Below are 20,134 nucleotides of genomic sequence, written 5' to 3'. Positions count from 1 at the left end.
TTGAGTAAAAGTTTAAATACCATAGTCAATTACTATTCCAGTAACTTTACTTAAGTAAAAGTACAAAAATATAATCAGAAAAATATAAGAGCATCATATGTTTATATGTAAAATCTTTGTGTAAAAAGTAACTAAAGCTGAAGTGGATTAAAAAAGTACAATATTTCTCTCTGAAATGTGGATTAGAAGCATAAAGTAACATAAACAACATTGCTCAAGTAAAGAATATGTATCTCAAAACTGTACTGAGAATGGTAGGCCTACTTGAGTAAATGCTTAAGCTACATTACATTACTGTCTGTTGGAAATTTGGGAATAAAAACAAAAAATAAGTAAGTATTAACAAAATTATGAGTATGTTCCAGAGTGTGGTGGGAAAATTAAGAATAAACTAAGCTGTAGTTTACATAATATTAAAATCCACAAATGTGAGTATGTAAATGATATAAATAGCCCCAAAAATTACAGCAACTTAAAAATACAAAGGCTTTAACTGTTGAATTAATTTATTGTTTATCTAATTTATAATAACTTACCATCTACAGTGCTTTAATTTAACTATGTTTGCAAAAGTGCTTGAGTATTTCTATTTAATGCTACTTCATAATTCTACTCCACTACATCTCAGAAGGAAAATTTTGTGCTTTTTACTCCACTACAATTATTTAACAGCTGTAGTTAATGGTTACTTTTTACAGATTTCAATTATTAATAGAAAAATATAACTAACATTACACAACAATCAAACAAATATGTATCTTGCTTTCACAGGCTGCAACATTAGTGGTCCTTTCATATTAATATCCAGTAATATAATATTTATAATTCTGAAGCATGCATCAAAAAGAAAGGTAAAAAGCAATGAGTAACTTTAAAAATATAAATATTTATAAATATGAAAAATATGCGTTATTAATAATGAAATAATAATAATAATAATAATAATAATGTAATAATAATAATAATAATAATGACAATAATAATAAGGATAATTTTCAAATCTGCTATTTTTGCAATTTGACATATAGTTTTTGCCAAGCTACTTACTGCAAAAAAAGTGTTGATCCAATTTTGGGGTTAGGAAAAGATCTCAATACCTCTTCCACCACTGTTAAACGGGTTACGACAATTATAAAATTACTCATAAAAACGTAATAATCAGAGGGACATCAATAAACGAAATAATACAAAAACACAACGGATTTAAGTGTTAAATGCTTGTGTTATTTGTTCATGTATATACGTATACATTTATTAATAACGAAAGAGAGCAGAAAGAGGACTGTGATGTGATAAGGTTAATCCTCACGCTCCGTGTAGTTCACGCGAGATTTTACGAGAGGATAAGTTGAGGGAACATGGCGACGTCTAATTTGCTAAAGGTAGGACCCACTTCAATTCAATTATTTTGTATTTAACGCTCGCTAAAGTGCGTGTCACCCGCGTGGCGTGGTGTCGGCGTTTAGCTTTAACATTAACGAACAGCCCACAGCACCTGTACACGGCCGCGCTGTCAGTGTTGACTTTAGCTGCGAGCAGTTAAGTTACATCTGGCTAACATTAGCTACTTATCACTGATTTAGCTAAATAGAATAGCTACAACACAGCTAACTAAATATGAAGGAAAGGGACAGACACGGAGACACAGAGGGACCGATATCGGTTAGGAGGCATATCGTTAGCTCAACGTCAGCTTAAATACAATATTATCTTTGCGCACGCTAGCTACAAATCTCATATCATCTGTCACTTCAGTGGCACATGAATCTGCAGCTGACCATCCCCTGAAAAGACATGCTAAAGGCTGCCGAGAGCAACTGTCGGAGCAGTTTCTGTGCATTGAGTGAGCGATAATCCTCAGCTGTTGTCTTGCTAACTAATCTTAGCGTTACGGGGACCCGTGGCAATGTGTGTTAATTCAGTCATACTTGATGTGTCGTCAAGCAGGGGAGCAGGGAGGTGACACAGCGAGGAGACACTAACTACAGCGGTGTACCGGTGTTGTGTTGAAGGCTGTTTCCTCGTCGATCTGTGTTATCCTTATCTAAACCTGACCCTCTTAGGTACCGTACTTTATTTACCAAAGAAAGGGGATGCTGGAGCATGACCTTTTTTTCCCATCCTGACCCTCCCCAAAGCTATAAATGTTTTCCCTAATTAATCACCCTTCTTCCGCCATAAATAACGTTTTTTTTATTCACATCAAAAGCAGGTCGTATTGGAGCCAATACAGTTAGCAAACACAGAGATCTTTAGGTATCACCAAAATACAAAATGCAAATCCTCCTTAACAATTATGTGTTACAGGACCTATGGAAACTAAACTGTTTTTTCTGTTTTTATAGTGCTAGCTAAATTGTGTGATTTTACAGATTTTTAAAGAAAATATGAATTTAAAGCAGGGACTTTGTGTTCAGAGTAGGGCTGGGCAATATAAAAATATTTTGTCGCAGCAAGATATGAGACAATATATCATCTTAGATATTGGATATCATTATATCATAGTTTGGAATAAATGGTATTTTTCCTGATTTTAAAGGTTGCATCACAGTAAAGTGATGTATTTTTTACTTATAGTTCTACTTGTTTTAATACTTGCCTTTACCCATTTAGTCATATGTACATTATTAATGTGTATTGATCAACATGAAAATGTGTTAATATTAAGTACCGTTAGTTATTCTTACATTATTATCACATCACAAAATGGGAATTACAAAAATGTAATGTACAATTTTGTCTCCCAGTTCTTGCATACATGAAGTGTTTTTGAGGAAATTTAAAAATATCGAGATATATATATCATGTATCGAGATGTAGCCCATATTGCCTATCCATAGTTTTAATACAAAAATTAAATAAATACAAAATACTACCATTTACCATTTAGTTGTATGTCTCTCACCTAAGCCCAAAATTACAAAAAACAAAAAAAAAAAAAAAACAGTTCCCCCCCTACTTCTACTTTTTTAAATACTTTGTCAGTTTTGCACCACCCCTTCCAGATTTCGACACAACAGCATTTCCAAAAATGGCATTGCAATCAAAACACAAGGCTTTTGCTTGGAAAATATTAACCATATGTGCAGTATGGCAGACAGGCCAGTGCATTAATTACTACCCCCATCAATATTCCAGACTGAAGAGTCCCCTGATTGTCCCACACTGTAGGACATTTGGGATAGGCTTCTTCCACCCACGCCACATCCATATAAAACAGTCCACTTTCAAAAAAGACCACCAACAGCAACAGGAAAGAAACGTGTATAAAATAACAATGCATGTATGTTATGATAAGGCATACACTGAAATTAAATAGGTAAAAACCTTATACTTACTTGTACTGATACTTACTGTGCGTATTTTACAAGCATTTGCCTGGTGGCTGGTTTCCAGCACTGTTTGAATCAGATCTATAGTATAATATTTTTGCAGTATTATTCAAGAAATCAACTTACCTATTTGTGTTAAGATTTACATATTGTAATTTTACTGTTCTTTATGACATCTTTTGCATGTCTGTCCATCCTGGAGGAGGGATCCCTCCTCAGTTGCTCTTCGTTTTTATTTTCCTCCCGTTATAGGGGGTTTTGGGGGGAGTTTTTCCTTAGTTGATGTGAGTGTCTAAGGACAGGGATGTCGTATGCTGTAAAGCCCTCTGAGGCAAATTGTGATTTGTGATAAAGTGCTTCATAAAAATCATTGAACAGAATGAAATTGATAAACAATTCAGTTCAACTTTTGAAACCAACAGCCAGTTTAATCAAGACAGATCATGTTAAATGTTTTTACAAAAAATATTTACTATGTTTTCCAAGGTGTTCCTGTAGCTCTTTCACCACCACACAAAGTTAATTTCCGTTTTTTGGAGCTGGTGTGTCGGAAAACAGTCTACATTGTAAGAGCACACTCAAAAACCAAGTTTTACTATGCATATTGACCATTTTTAATGTATTTACATTAGTCATTTTTAACAGTATGTAGTCAAACATGCGTAGAATTGGTGTGCAAAAGGAGTTTGGAAAAAAGTGTAACTCTGCACAGGATGAATTTTAATTGGTAAATATAAATTGAGATTTACCCTAATATTTTCTTTTGCTGTATTGTGGATAATGCTTCAGATGTTTGAATAACAAGCTCATGAACAGTTTAATTCATGTGGTTGACTTCATGTCTGTTTCCAGAACAAAGGCTCCCTTCAATTTGAGGACAAATGGGACCTGATGCGTCCCATAGTACTGAAGCTGTTACGGCAGGAGTCCGTCACTAAACAGCAGTGGTTTGACCTGTTCTCGTAAGTTTACCTGAATGCATCTTTAAGCTTAGGTGAACATAGGTACATTTTCTTAAAAGATAACTGATTATTTCCCCTTTTGTTTCCATAGAGACGTCCATGCTGTGTGTCTGTGGGATGACAAAGGTCCAGCTAAGATCCATCAGGCTCTCAAAGAGGACATCCTAGATTTCATCAAACAAGCACAAGCAGTAAGACCGTGACCTTAATGTCCCTGTTCTTACGGAGCAGACAAGTATCTGTTGCTGTTGCTCTAAACTTTTCTTCTTGTTTAACCCTTAAAGGATTGTTTGGCACATTTTATGCACTTTTCATTGTTTTTTTTTTTTTTTTTTTTAATGATCTTGTATGTGTTCATGCATATGGCATACATTTAGGCAAGATTGCGTCTTTTTGTTTGATCTTGGAATTTCCTGATCCCATCAAAGCATAAAACATGCAATTCATTTTTTTTTTTTTTTTTGGGTTAGGGTTAGGGTTAGGGTTAGGGTATGGAGAAAATACATGCTATTTCCACAAGGTGCACCGTCACAATTAATGTTGCTGCAAATCATTGATATATCCTAGGCTGTAATAATAAAAAAAATCTACTTTGCATCTAGTATATTGAAAATATTAATTTCTTCTTAAAACATAGAAGCAAAAACCTGGCATTTAAAGCGTTAAAATCCTGAAAATCAACAAATACTTGATATTTATAATTAGGACTGACAGTTAAAAAAATGAACTCACTGAAAGCAGATAATCGTATTAATTTTTTTTTAAAGCTTGATTTTGAAAAGCGCATTTGTGTGCAGAGCGATAAGAACGTGTGTAATATTAAAGGGAGCCCTGAGGGTTAAAAAAGCGACCAATGTGTCAGGTTTTAATTAGCCGTGTCTTGTGCTTCTTACTCTTTCTAAGCGGGTGTTGAGTCACCAGGATGACACAGCGCTGCTGAAGGCCTACATCGTGGAGTGGAGGAAGTTCTTCACACAGTGTGACATCTTGCCGAAGCCTTTCTGTCAGCTGGAGATCACTCTGATGGGCAAGCAAGGGAGCAACAAAAAGTCCAACGTGGAGGACAGCATCGTCCGCAAGGTGAGGGGGAGCAGGAGGAACGGGCAAACTCAAATAAGCATGTTGTATACTGTCATCATATTCGGATTATTATGTGTGTCTGTCTTCTCAGCTGATGTTGGACACATGGAACGAGTCCATCTTCTCCAACATTAAAAACAGGCTACAGGACAGTGCCATGAAGCTCGTCCACGCTGAGAGGCTGGGAGAGGCGTTTGACTCCCAGTTGGTCATCGGAGTGCGAGAATCCTACGGTGAGTAACACAAGAGATAGACACAATAGATTCACATCCTGTCTCTGTAAATTTAATCATTATGCAGGGTTCCCGCTAATCCTTAAAAGTCCTAAGTGGCATTGAATCTGTTAATATAAACATAAGGCCTTAATAAGCATTAAAATGTCATAAATCAACTGCATGAAAGCTTAGCATTAAAAAGCATAATATTTTAAATAACGCTTTGTTTTATAGCTTGTAATCTTCTTCCTGATGGTCAGTGGAGTAGAATAAAGCCACTGGCTGGATTGTGTTTTCCCGGAGAGAAGCTCAGTTGCACAAACATCCTTTTGCATGCATGATACAAAAAAACTTGGTCCTACTCTTAAAAATATGTATTAGCACTTTTAGTGGTCAAAACCTCCACAGAGTACCTGCAAGCACCTGTAGCACATTCCTCAGATCTGTGGTTATGATGTTTTATTTTGGTCTCTTAAATATTGTACATTTAACCCTAAGATTGCACATCTGTCTGCATATCTACAGACACATGTTGACCTCTCCATATATCTCTTTGTATTGGGACTGTGCTTTTCTGTCTGAGCAGTGAACCTGTGCTCCAACCCGGACGACAAGCTGCAGATCTACAGGGACAACTTTGAGAAGGCGTATATGGATTCTACCGAGAGGTTCTACAGAACACAGGCGCCCGCCTACCTCCAGCAAAACGGGGTCCAAAACTACATGAAATATGTGAGTATGACTCATGGTTGTATTTCCCAGATGAAAACACTTTTTTAAAGTAAAGTTTAAGAGGAAAAGGAAAGTTGTGATTATTCAACATCAGAGATTTCTGTATTTTTTCTTCTGTTATTCTGACTGGTTAAAAGTTTCAAACACTGGGGCGCCCAGTAGCTCAGTTGGTACAGTGGGTGTCCCAGGTCCTCGCTGCAGTGGCTGTGGGTTTGATTCCAGCCTCGGCCATTTGCTGCATGTCATCCCCTCTCTCTCTCCCCCCTTCATGCTTAAGCTGTCCTATATCTAATAAAGACAAGTGCCAAAAACAATCTTTGAAAAAAGTTTAAAAACGTAATATCAGATCTCATCAAACTACATATACACAGACCTGATAAATCAGATTAGCAGAATTTTGCTTTTTTAACTCCACCTCCGGGGATTATTACTCATTTAGTCATGGCTATTTCATTTTATAGGGAAACACTTTTGAGTCAAGTTTTTGGGGTCTTGACTGGATACTGTGCTCCAAGATAGCACCCCAGTCCTTATTAAAGTTGCTCACTTTGGGCATAGGCCAAAATAATCTCCACATGCTTTTTAACACTGCTGACTTTTTGGGGCCATAGAGCTCCATGGTCTCCCCCAGCTGAGCAGGTAATACAGCTACCCGCTCATCATGACCAGTGGTGATAGATCTGATTATCAGGATGGACGACTACCTCCAAAAACGTGGTTAAACGTATCGGTGTGTCTTCTGGAATATTGTTTGTCCCAAATGCACATCATGTTGGCAGGTTTTTTGGAGTGGTGGATCTATTTGTCAGAGCACTGGTTGAGAGCATTTCCATGTAAGACTTTCTGTTGGCTCCCTGCACACATAAACGGGATAAAAAGAAATGTAATCATATGACTTTTGGAAAGTTATTACACAGCCATTTGGTGTATTCACAGTTTTAAAGCTGCTGTGAAAAGTGTGTGTGCGTGTGCTCCTGTGGGCTCAGTGTGAGATGTAGCTGCGATGGAGCGAATGTTTCTCGTCATCGTGGACTTCAAACTTTCATTATAAGAGATACAATTCCAGGAAGTTTATGGAATATTTCTTTAGCCAATCACTAACAAAAAAATAGAGAAAAATGTCCTGAATTCGGTACATAAATTGATTTTTATAATAGCTACCTGCGTCTTGGCAGTTGATAATGTGAAAGGATTGAAATTGCAGCAGTTTCTGCTCCGTTTTCAAACCGTTTTTGTAATCGGTCACTCTCCTCCCAGCCACTCGAGTTTATTTGTTGCTCCCCGCTTTCACGTTGCTCACACTTAAAAGAAAACAACCCTTAGTTCTCTTTGTATCAAAGATAACAGCTGCTGTCCAACAGTCACATCTGTACAACACAAAGCAAAAACTTGAGACATCTATTGCTGCTCATATTCCCTGTTTTGATGATCTTGGCAATAAGCCAGTTGGACGAATCCAAAGAGAAAACAGTCAGGCAGCCAGCGTGATCGGCTGCGGCGGCTGATCTCATGCTTGTCTTCTCCACATTATCTCTCTTACTCAGACCAAACTGAAGCATTGTGTGTGTTAAAGCACAGCGTGGGCCAGAAATGTTCAGTCTCTGTTGAGAAAACAGTCACAGTTTGGTCAAGCTTTAACACTTTAAGTCAGTGTAGATCAGGCCATATTAGCTCAGTCTCTCCAGAGACCCTTTTCTGCAGGATTTCTACAGTAAAACCTTTGAAGTAACTCTTGTATTGAACATTATTTATGTGAATTTGGGAAATGCTCTTCTTTGAGGAGGTTTTCTGGACTGATTGTTGGCATCCAAACACTGCTAGAGTCAAAGTGTGTATGCTTTTGACATCCTTTAAGGTTATTTTTTTATCCCCCAAACTATTTGGGCAAAACAAAATAAAGCACACAGATAAGTTAAAGGTTGAGTTAAAGTCTTGCATGCTATTTGCTATTTGCAAATAATTTTAATAAAACCATATTCTGTGGTTGTTTGCTAATGTGTTTAAGGTTGATGACAGTTAATTAAGATGAGTTCAAATTTGTATATTATTCTGGTAGAGATTTACAGAGACGTACTTACCTCTCCTCTTGGTTTCGGCACAAATAATTTTAGGCTTCACAACTGAAATAGCAATTGTGTACATGCATAACCCTTTTTGATGTGTTTCTTATCTATACTGTGACATATGACATTCGACATACTATACAATGACTTTTTTCGACATGCTATACTGTGACCTTTTTCAGTTTCTTTGACATTGTATACCATGAGTTTTTTTCTGTATTTCAGATCCAGTTAAGTGTATAAATGTAATAACTAAATGTGCATGTACTGGTGTGTGTTTCCACCAGGCTGATTCGAAGCTGAGGGAAGAGGAGAAACGTGCACTGCGATATCTGGAGACGAGGCGTGACTGCAACTCTGTACAAGCAGTGGGTATCACACATGAGTGTGGTGTATCTTACTTTGCCGATTTTATTTCTACAGTTTCAGTTCTACAGTTTTCCAGAGTGCAACTCCATTGTTTAGGTGTGTCATTACGTAAATATCTTCAGTCTCCACACTTGTTTGTATTCCTGTTTGTTTGTTTTTATAGGTTTTATTTTTTGTGCATCTATGTTTAATGTAAGTGTTTTTTCCACCTTTTTTAAATAAAGGTAACCTTCATTTCTTTTTTATGTATTAAAACAATAGTTTAACATTTAGGAAAATATGCTTATTTCCTTTCTTTCTGAACATTTGAAGACAGATAACAGTCTCAAATGTGCATTAATTACCTTTGATCTTGTCTTAGCTCTACACGAACCATAATGTAAAATATAATTTATGGTTTTAGAAGGAGTTATATACTGCAGCTATTTGTTGATGAACAAACGAATGCAGCAACTCGATTCACCTTCGTGGTTCTGTTCTGTTTATCTTCCCAGTTAATGGAGTGTTGCGTCAATGCGCTGGTTACATCATTCAAGGAGACCATCTTAGCCGAGTGTCCAGGCATGATCAAACGAAATGAGACAGAGAGTGAGTACGGCCGGACGGCTCCCACCAAAGGCTCAGCCAGCTCAGGTTTGCACCAGGAAATAGCCCTGACCAAACCTTCCTGTCCAGCATCTGAACACCTGTGGAACATCCATATGTTGCTGTTACCACTCGTCTTAAATCATTGTGTGATGATACGCTGTGGATAGTCAGAGTATTCATGCTTAAACTGACTGTCCTCCCCAAATATCTCAGAAATCAGCTTGAAATTATCGGAAAAGACGTCATTTGCAACTCAGCAATTTGCCTGAAAATCATCATGTTTTTGTTTTTGTCAGAAAAAAAATCCAAGAAAAGCTGACACCCATCAGAGCTTTGCAAACATGATCTGCTAATAGTTAATTCTGCATACTTTAATGGCGCTAGTTTGCCAAAAACTGAAGCAAATACAGGCTGAAGTTACAGTAATCCCGAAAATGTCCGAAAATCGACAATACATTTTGGGAAACCAGACCAGAATTAATTTTTTTCTAGCTTTTAAGTTACTTTGAGTATCACATCTTTCTATTATAATTAACTATTAGCAGATCATGTTTGCAAAGCTCATTATTATTATTATTAGTTAGTATTATTATTAGTAGTTATTATTGTAGTATTATTATTATGCAATCTAATATTTATAGAGCTGTAAACCAAATAACCTATAATGTAAAAAAACAACATAATGTGAATATTTCACTCCAAATGTGACCAAGGACAGGAGATTTTCAGAATATATGTGTCTGTTTTGTAATCTTCTTTTCACAATGTCTTCCAGTATTCATCTGTTTTCATTGAAACTCCCTGCACATTTATGAACATTTGTACCCTTGAGTTTTTGAGAAGGGTCATAAAGATTATGGTTAATATGTAAACTCTAAAAATGATTTTGATTCTAGTGCTGATTAATTTAGTTACAGATACCAAGACTTTTTTTTTTTTTTTTAATTTAGCAAAAGAAGCCAATTTTCATACATAGGTAGCTGTAGTGATTAAAATACAGTCTAACATTTACATGTGACAGATGCTTAAAATCCACTTGCTGAAATGACATTTTGATTTTAAGGTTACATTTTGTTATCTATTGAAGAACATTTTTATAACTGCTCTGTTTCTGGACTGCATAAATCACCCGTCATTGTGTTTTTTACATTTGTGTGTGTCTGTGTTCAGGTCTGTGCTCTTACAGTTTGATTGAACAAATGGGCAAAGGGCGTCCACAGTAATGGATTTTAAAGTAGCTCATCCTCTTCTAGTTTTATAATGCAGCTGCCAGATAAAAGCTCAGTATTCAATATGTCTGCTTACAATTCTACTGCTAGATAAGATGGCGGTGTGCACTGGTGCAGCAGTTCAAGGCTCCTTATTTCGCTGTGACACGAGCCTGATGTGAGAATATCTAAACAACACTAAAATTAAGCTTAAATTTTAAGTGACATCAGAATTAAGTTTCTTTCAGCATCTTAAGTGTCTTTATAGGTTTGTAACCTCTGCAGCCGTGTCACATTGACCATTAGTCTCCTGTGGAGTCAGAATCGTAATTTTTACCTAAAAAGTGAAAACTTTGCTTTTCCGTCCATCACAGAGCTTCATCTGATGTTCTCCCTCATGGACAAAGTGCCGAGCGGCATCGAGCCCATGCTGAAGGACCTGGAGGAGCACATCATGAGTGCCGGCCTGGCCGACATGGTGGCAACAGCAGAGACGATCACTTCTGTAAGTGCCACACACACTCGAGGCGGGAAATTAACACCTGATTAATGCAAATTGAGTCCAGCGGGAAATTCCACACAACAGCATTTTTGAGAATTTTTCTAGGTGTTTATAGACACAGTCAGACATGTCTGTGGACAGTTTTGTCACCACTGTGCAAGATGCAGTCACAAAAATTTTGTAGATGAGATCAAAACAAAGCTGAGTTTGAAAAATGTGGTCCAAGCCAGGACACTTTACGTCCCTGGCCTACATTGGTTTTAAGTCACGGATGGCTGGATTTTGGCTGAGGAAATCCCAGTTCAAGTTATTTTCAGGGTTTTGGCCATCATGTCTGATAGCATTGTACTCACTAAAGTAATGACTGAGATCTGGGATCATGATATCATCACTCCTTTGCTGTTCGCTCATTGTTTTGGCTCCAATGCTGTGTATTGGTGTCCAGTTGTTTTTTGTTTTCTTTTTTTTACTTGACTTTTTACTTTACTTCTGCAAACTGAAAATCTTTTTGTAATTGACATTTAGTTCTACACTTGAGCCCTTGATCTTTTTTTTAATGCTAGTCTATTGGTATGGGACTACATCTGCATTATTTGTATATTTGACTATTGCCCCTCCCAGCTTCACATCCCTGGCTCACATTCGTTTTATGATGCGGATCACCGGAGACCGGAGTGATCGCATTGCAAGATGGTGTCTACTAGTCAAGAATATTCTGTTCATGTTTGTTGCCCTGTCAGACTTTTTTCCCTGAATTGTTAAACCAGAATCAGTCTGTTTTGTTCCTGGCTTATCCCTTAAAAATTGATTCGTGTGGTGCTTTTTTACCTTAGCAGACAAACTGATTTGCAATGGGTATTAGGGCAGTAAAATTGTATTGTAATTGTTTGGATTTTAACATCCATGGTCGTGTGGAAATAAAACATTAGCAGCCTTGCTCTGGTACTGATGTATCAAATCGACTTAAGTTAAATTTTCACACTTAAAGATGCATAATATGTGAGATGTAGCACTGAATTTACAAAGTAATCATAACTAAAGTTCACCCCACTGGCTTTTTGTGAAGCTTTAATCGCACCTCATGGATCAGCTAATTAAAATAGTAAGCGAACCCTGAGCTTAGATTAATCTGTCAAACTTCTTTATTAAAGATTGAGAATGAACTTTGATCATTTTGACTGTTTTTCCCTTTTGTTCTTTGTTGCAGGACTCAGAGAAATATGTCGAGCAGCTGCTTACCTTGTTTAACCGCTTCAGCCGACTGGTGAAAGAGGCTTTTCAGGACGACCCTCGCTTCCTGACAGCTCGAGACAAAGTGAGCTCCGCTTTTTCTAACTCTTCCGTTAACGACTCTGTGCCATCGTGGGATGCACCTGTCAGAAGATGCTCTGAACTGATCACGGTCCTGTTTTTCTTTGCAGGCGTATAAAGCTGTTGTGAATGATGCAACTATATTTAAATTAGAACTTCCTATGAAGCAGAAAGGGTAAGAGATGCTTCCTGTATGTAATTAGATTTTTCTGCTAAATGATGAAGGGAACAGTGTGTAACTTTACTGTTTTTCTCTTCTGTTTTTTACAGGGTAGGTCTGAAAACTCAACCAGAGTCCAAGTGTCCAGAGCTGCTGGCCAACTACTGTGACATGCTCTTGAGGAAAACTCCACTGAGCAAGAAGCTCACGTCTGAAGAGATAGAGGCCAAGCTCAAGGAAGTGGTACGCCTGGATTGTCGTTCATTCATTGAAAGATCATTGAAGTTGACAAGTGGATTGGAAGTCGTTTCAAACATGTTTTGAATTCTTGGTCATTTGATTCAGTCTAGGTAGTAAGAGTCTTAGTAGTTTGGGCTCTATTTTAATCACACAATCACAACGGCCAGATGTTGGGCGCACAGACTGCTATTTTGGTTCAAGTAGGTGCAGCAATGCAAAGGGCAGAGGGGCTAATTTTTTATTTGATTTTGATTTGATTTGATTTATTTCAAACATGAAAAAAGAAAATTGAGAAATGATAGTACAAACATGCTGACAGACAGATATTTACAGACAGTGAAAAATATAAAGCAAAAGAAATTGTCAAACACATGATGATTTGGTTTACATATTTGAAAAGGAGTGAGAAGAAGTACAGATTTATTTAATCCTACCCCTTCTCCTTAAGTCACTGAATTTTAAAAACATAACAACATATATGCATAAACCCAACTACCCAAAATCAAGTATCTACCTTTTTTCATAGTTTCATTATTTACAGAAAAAAGAGAATAAAACTAGGAAAAAACAACTGTTAAGTAACCAAATAAATAAACAGTAACCTCTGTAAACACCTGGTGATCGTCTAAATCCCTGTACCTCGTGTACATATAATGTGTTCTTCAGTAACAATCTGTGTGCTTATTCTGTGCAGCTGTTAGTGCTGAAGTATGTCCAGAACAAAGACGTGTTCATGCGTTACCACAAAGCCCACCTGACCCGTCGACTCATCCTGGACATCTCAGCCGACAGCGAGATCGAAGAGAACATGGTGGAGTGGCTCAGGGTAAGATCTCAGTGGAACAAAGTTGCTTTTATTTTGCATCATGAACATCAGGTTTAGCTGAAAAAATATGAAGGGAGAAATATTCAAGGATGTCGTTTGTTTTTTTTTATCACTTGCACAAACTGTGATGCATCCTAACAGGAAGTAGGAATGCCAGCTGACTATGTCAACAAGCTGGCTCGCATGTTTCAAGACATCAAGGTGTCAGAGGACCTCAACCAGTCATTCAAAGAAATGCATAAACATAACAAGCTCGCTTTACCAGGTAAGAGGTCTCACTCACACTTAGTAACCTATGATGCAGGCGACAGTCTTTCTCACATTTGAGCAGCTGTGATCAGGAAATATTTTTAATTTTTACTTAAAAAATGAGTCAAATGATTCATCATTAATCACATTTTCATTGATGATAGAACTTTGAAGTTAGTTTTTAACATTTTGGGACTTTTGCTTTCTTGCCACGAGTGAGATTCCACTTTTTTTATCTGTGTGCGTACAAACACCATCTCTCATGCTCAGTTGTAACATGTTATATCTCATTTTCTTAATCATTTTATAAACAGTAATTTAAAGAGGACAAGCTGCAGTTGTACTGTTTTTTTGACAACCAGCAACTGAGTGCAGTGGAGTCCATGTGACCACCTTAAAATCAAAATGTAGCTTTTTTTTTTTTTTTTTACACTTTAAACAAACAAGATATGATATATTAAATCACCAGGCTAGCTGTTTTCTCCCTTTTCCTGTCTTTATGCAAGAAATCTTTGATCTAGCTTTATATTTAGCTTGCAGAAATGAGTGTTATGGTTCCTCACACCTAAGAAAGCAAACATGCATATTTCCAAAATAACAGTAGTCCAAAATAGTTCCACGCAGGCAAATTCATGACAAAAACTTAAATGCAAGTGTTCAAACTTTGTAATAATAACATCGTTCTGTATGTCCACCTGTGTGGTTCAAGATGTATTTTTGCCCAAGTCTAAGACGTTCTAACGTTATCGGCTTTTGTCATTCAGAAACTTACATGTCTGTATGTTCTCCATCCAGCTGACTCTGTCAACATAAAGATCCTGAATGCTGGAGCCTGGTCGAGGAGCAGCGAAAAGGTTTTCGTCTCTCTGCCTACAGAGCTGGAAGATTTGATACCGGAGGTAGAAGATTTCTACAAGAAGAACCACAGCGGCAGGAAGCTTCACTGGCATCACCTCATGTCCAACGGCATTGTGAGTGTACCAGATGTGAAACACACAAACAAACTACGCATGACTGAGAAAGCCATACGATTAAGCAGCAGCTCTTTATTTTATGTGACTGATTAAAATGTCCTTTCTCCAGATAACCTTTAAGAACGAGGTGGGCCAGTATGACCTGGAGGTGACCACCTTCCAGCTGGCTGTGCTGTTCGCATGGAACCAGAGGCCCAGAGAGAGGATCAGCTTTGAAAACCTCAAGCTAGCCACGGAGCTACCGGACGCCGAGCTGCGACGCACTCTCTGGGTAAATGGGGAAGATAGAGAGAGAGAGAGGGAGAGATTTTCATTAAAAAACATAAACTCAAAAAACTACATAAAAGGGCAGAACAACCCTAAGACACAAAATGACTGCAAACTACAAACAGGAGGTAAAACAACCAAAAAGAAACAGAAATACCACAAAAAGGGGGCAAAATAACAAAAAGAAAAGACACAGGAACGACTACAAAGTAACCAAAAAAGACACAAAATTACTAGAAGAAAAACACAAAATTCACTCAAAGGGACACAAAATGACTGAGATCACAAAAAGAGGCGCAACAAACAAAAAGCAACAAAAATTGACCAAAAAAAGACATTAAATGGCTATCAAGAGACATAAGATAACAAATAATAACAAAATAAAGAGTCCTTTGGTGGAAATGTGGAGGGCCCTTTTATATGTCTATGCCCAGCGGCCCATTGTTTTATAATCTGCCCGTCATGAAGGATTATTTTTGCAAAATAGGGAAATTTTAATCAAACTGGTATTGGTTTATTCATTTTTTGGGATGGCTTTTATCCGTGTTTGCAGATTAATTTTTCTCATATGCTTTTAGATATGACATGAAATTTCTGGTGTCATCGATCAGTGTAACATTGTTTTAAAATGATAGCTGGTTTTATACATGAAATAACTTAATAAACATGAATTTATTTAAGGAATTTCAGGCAGCCAGATAGATTTGTAGGTAGGTAGATAGATAAGCATTGCATTTTGAGGCCATTTGAGGTAGCTTGTTTTTGATGATTTATTAATATGATTTCGTTGTACCTCCTTCCCCTGAACCACCATGTTTTTCTCTCTGTCTCAGTCTCTTGTGGCGTTTCCCAAACTCAAGCGGCAGGTGTTGTCGTACGACCCGGTGGTGTCTTCACCCAAAGACTTTGCAGAAGGAACACTATTCTACGTCAACCAGGAGTTTTCTCTCATGTAAGGAAACGTTACACTGCTGGGTTTAGTGCTTTATTGTTTCTGCAATCTCTTCTCACTACATTTGCAACATGCTAGCTTCAATCTGCAGCATGAAAAAACTTGCTGGGATAATTAAGGAGGGAACTTGCTTGTGAATGGCAGTCAAAATCTGTGTTTAGCCACAGTCGCCAAACTAACAATTCAAATTAACAAGAGTCCAAGCAAACTTGTTAATGCCTCGCCCTGCACACTTGTGACACAATTAGCATTAAATAGAGTGCATTCGCATTGATGCTGTGAAACACAAACGTGGATGTGGTCAAAGAAAAGCTGCTGCAAGATGACTGCAGCATTCCACATGGTCGACAGACTTTAATTTATCAGCAGTGTTGCACTTAAGTGCAATGAACCCCTGGTTAAAACCGTTTTGTGCTTGTAGGATTCCTCTGTTATCTTTCAACTATGTGCTAAACATTGCTTTGTTTACAGATTTTATTTGCCGCTAATGGAAAATAAGTCAGAATAAACTGGTGTGACTTTTGGCTGTTACTCAATTTAAAAACTGTAGACACGTGTTGTACATTGACCTCAGGCGGCGATAGTCAACTTAAAGCCCGTGAGCCAAATCTGACCTGCTTTAGGGTGCATTAATTTTACAATGAAAATTAATTGAGTCACACTGCGATTCTTTTTTGTACTTTGGATGTACATAATGTGCCAGAGTGCATAAAAAGCATCAGGATAGAGTTTGTTTAAAAACAAATGCCAGGGGAGGAGAGAGGTCCAGGCTAAGTGCTGAATGTCCCTGAATCCTGGAGACGCCCCTGCATACACCTGACCTGTGTGAGGTTGCTGTTATGAGGTCAGCAAACATTGGTTGAAACTGGCAATTCATTTTTTTCTGAAAACTAATGTTATGTTTATTCAAAGTTTGTTTAGTAATTGGCCCCTGGCACCATGTCCTTGTGCAGAAGTGGCCCCCAAAAGCAGCTTAAAAATCTCTGACTTAGGGCCTTTGTTTGTTTGTCTTTTTAAAATTCAACTCTACAGAAAAAACTCAAAGGTTCAGAAAAGGGGGAAGATTAACCTGATTGGTCGGCTGCAGCTCACCACAGAGCGAATGAGAGAGGAGGAGAATGAGGGCATCGTCCAGCTCAGGATACTAAGAACGCAGGTATGCAGCTCTCAGCATGCAGGTGGAGATACTGCTGGTCTCTCTGCTGTTATGTAACACCACCAACTGTGAATAAGTGGTTTCATTTCCATTTCCCATCAGCAGACACCTGTGGTTGTGTTTGGATAAACTTCAACATAATCCATCTGTTTTACGGTACATTTTGTTATCGTTTCTCCAGGAGGCCATAATCCAGATCATGAAGATGAGGAAGCGCATCAACAACGCCCAGCTGCAGACGGAGCTGGTGGAGATCCTAAAGAACATGTTTTTACCACAGAAGAAGATGATCAAGGAGCAGATCGAGTGGCTGATAGATCACAAGTACATAAAGCGGGATGAGACCGATTTAAACACCTTCATCTACATGGCATAGCACAGCACATCGGGATGACTCGTGTTGACTTTGGTTTCAGTGGATCAGGCCTGATGGACACTAGGATACTTCCAGGCTCCCCGTCCTCTATTTAAAAATAAAATCCATTCTTGTGCAGGGAGGCATGAATTTAAGACTGAGACCTATTTAAAAAAAAGTGGAACTTCCTGCCTTAAAGTTGTACAAAGAAAAAAAAAAGCTGCAGTGGGAGTCTGCACCAAGTGGTTATAACTGTTTTTAGATTGAGGGAGTTTCCTCGCTGTCCAGATGAGGCTGTTAATTGTTAATGGTCTGTTTTCGATGCCATGGTGTGTCATCTGGATAGCTACCGCAACACTCCTGCTCAGAGCTTGCGCAAGTCTAAAAGGCATGCTGACAGGAAAAGCCGAGGAACTTTGGATCTCAAAATATCTGCAGTCCATTTTTAATCCAAACCCAGACCATCTGAACCTTGAACAAAAACGCTGCCCTCTTCACTCAAAGGCGACGCTGCTTTAACCGAGCCGAGTTGGTGTTTTTTGTCGCGGGGCGCCCTGATGCTGTCATGACTCTCCGCAGTCACAGTTAAAGTGATCAAACACTTAATCCGGACATTCAGTTTGTATAAAGAGCCAGATAAGCACTTCACAGTTTGCAGGACTAAACCAGACAGCAACCGTAGAGCCAGCTCCAAACCCCGTCAGGCCTCTGTCCCTGGGTGAAAAAAAAAAAAAAAAAATAGCATATTGCTATAATCCAGAATCAATTTTCCCAAAACCAAATGTACCCAGGGACAGAGGTGGTGTTGGAGGCAAACGGGGAGCTCAGCTCATGTTTGCAAACGCTTTCTTTTCTGCAGGAAGTCTGGGAGAAGAGGCTGAGGTCAGTATTACACGTGGTAAATACTACAGTTCAAAGCTATAGGAGAGTGAACCATGAGATGTGAATAATAAAATGATTAAATAAACAGCACCTTATTATAAAACAACTCGCAGGCTTGTCATTCGTCCAAGCTCAGGTGAACAATTCCCCTTAATCTCTATTTTCCCCCAATTATTTAACATTTAATGTAATATTTAAACATTTAAGGCAATTAACTTTATTGCATAGAGTTGGATGGGAAGATTGATTACACCTATGTCAGCTCATTAAATATGAAGCTGCAGCTGCTTAACTTTGCTTAGCGAGACTGCAGGGTGTCTGCAGATCATCAGTAAGTCTCAAACACAATTTTATAAGTATTAGGCCTTAAAAGGCATAAACAATCTTAAATTTGAATAAAACATGAATGTCTGAGAGGCCCAGACAAAAGATGTAAGAACAAGAAGTAATGACCATTATTTGAGCTAAAGCACTGAGCTAATGGTGCATTTTTTGAAAACTTTATTTCTGAGGGTTTTTATCTTAAAACAAAAAATGCAGATGTCATTTATTATTCCAAAATGCAGGACAGATGCATCAGTGAATGTGTTAGCTGAACTTACCAAACATCAGATGAAATACCCCTATCCCATCCTCGCTATCCAACATACAAGAAATCAAGTAAATAAATAAGACAAAAACACACACACACAAAAGAAAGAGTAAAATAGAAACTGTTGAATTTGTTGCACAATTCAGCTACACTGTAACAATGAAAATATGTTTACATATAGTTATATATAGTTTAAGTAAATTCAATCTGTATAAAAATGGAAGTGGGTCAATTATTTTTAAATAACTGATGGAGTAAGGGTGGTATTTAATAAGTTGCACTTCTTCCCACTCCTTTTCGGATATGTATGTGTATGTTTATATTTTAATTCTTTTCTTTCTTTTTCTTCAAATGTTCAAAATGAATTTAAATTCAGTTCAGTTCAACTCAGACATAATTATAGTGTTATATCCAGTTTGCAGTTCTACACACGTGAGATGAATGGCTAGCTGGCCTCAGAGAAGCTAAATTTCTTTGGAGCCGATGCCACATTTTCTTCTTTTTCAGCCTTCGACCTCTGTTCTTTGCCTAAAAATACAACTTTTTACGTTGTCTTCTAATTGATTTTTTAAATAGCTGCATATTTTAAGAGGATGACATGCTGTCCTGCAGTGTAAGTTACTTATTTTTGTCTTTCAATCTCAGAAATCAGTGCTTTCCACATCAATGATTTGTCACCAATAATTAACCAGATTTACATTTAAACAGTGAACTCTGCTGTTCTCCGCTGTTGCATAATTGTGTTTCTCATCTCATTAACTGAATGAACATTAATCTTTTTTCTCCCAGCAGGAGGTTCAGAGGTGAACAGTAACCACATCAGCCGTTAACCCTCCGAGACCATCAAACTCCCTCAATGCAGGTTTCTGCTTAGTGAGTATCTGAACATCTTGACTTCTGTGTGACACAAACTTGTTTTTGCCTGTTTACTCAATGATCTTCTTTTGGATGGATTTTAAGACATTCTTAACATAATTATTTTACCCTTAGAAATATTCATTCATGTAAAATAAGTAACCCTTTTTAACTAAACGTCTAAAAAGGTCAGTGTATTCTTAAAGGCTACAAAGTATGCTAAAAAAAACCCATAAAATTTTCAGATATGGAATAAAATAATGT

General features: G+C 37.6%; 1 protein-coding gene across 2 annotated transcripts; it reads left to right on the top strand.

Moving 5' to 3' along the window:
* The first annotated feature begins 1,342 nt into the window (after positions 1-1,342).
* On the top strand, positions 1,343-18,556 carry LOC121952810 (cullin-5). 2 transcript variants are annotated; one of them, XM_042499651.1, is made up of 19 exons: positions 1,343-1,382; positions 4,185-4,294; positions 4,386-4,485; positions 5,198-5,374; positions 5,466-5,607; positions 6,176-6,321; positions 8,672-8,752; positions 9,248-9,341; positions 10,924-11,054; positions 12,259-12,366; positions 12,473-12,537; positions 12,633-12,765; positions 13,457-13,588; positions 13,730-13,853; positions 14,633-14,808; positions 14,921-15,082; positions 15,912-16,030; positions 17,063-17,186; positions 17,368-18,556. In XM_042499651.1, exons 1-19 carry the CDS (start codon positions 1,359-1,361, stop codon positions 17,560-17,562), a joined length of 2,343 nt encoding a protein of 780 aa, XP_042355585.1. In that variant the 5' UTR covers positions 1,343-1,358; the 3' UTR covers positions 17,563-18,556. The 2 variants fall into 2 exon arrangements, with proteins under 2 accessions (XP_042355585.1, XP_042355584.1); XM_042499650.1 differs by having other exon boundaries at positions 9,248-9,386.
* Positions 18,557-20,134: the final 1,578 nt, after the last annotated feature.

Source organism: Plectropomus leopardus, chromosome 13, assembly GCF_008729295.1.
Source record: "Plectropomus leopardus isolate mb chromosome 13, YSFRI_Pleo_2.0, whole genome shotgun sequence".
Lineage (NCBI taxonomy): Eukaryota > Metazoa > Chordata > Actinopteri > Perciformes > Serranidae > Plectropomus > Plectropomus leopardus.
Note: the sequence above shows the minus strand (reverse complement) of the source record. Positions and strands in the feature narration are given on the sequence as shown.

What these genes read in the sequence shown, in the direction of transcription:
- LOC121952810 (XM_042499650.1), top strand. Translation starts at nt 1,359, where the DNA reads ATGGCGACGTCTAATTTGCTAAAG. An exon ending in CGACGTCTAATTTGCTAAAG is followed by an intron (nt 1,383 to 4,184) that starts GTAGGACCCACT and finishes GTCTGTTTCCAG; the next exon opens with AACAAAGGCTCCCTTCAATT. An exon ending in TCCAAAACTACATGAAATAT is followed by an intron (nt 6,322 to 8,671) that starts GTGAGTATGACT and finishes TGTTTCCACCAG; the next exon opens with GCTGATTCGAAGCTGAGGGA.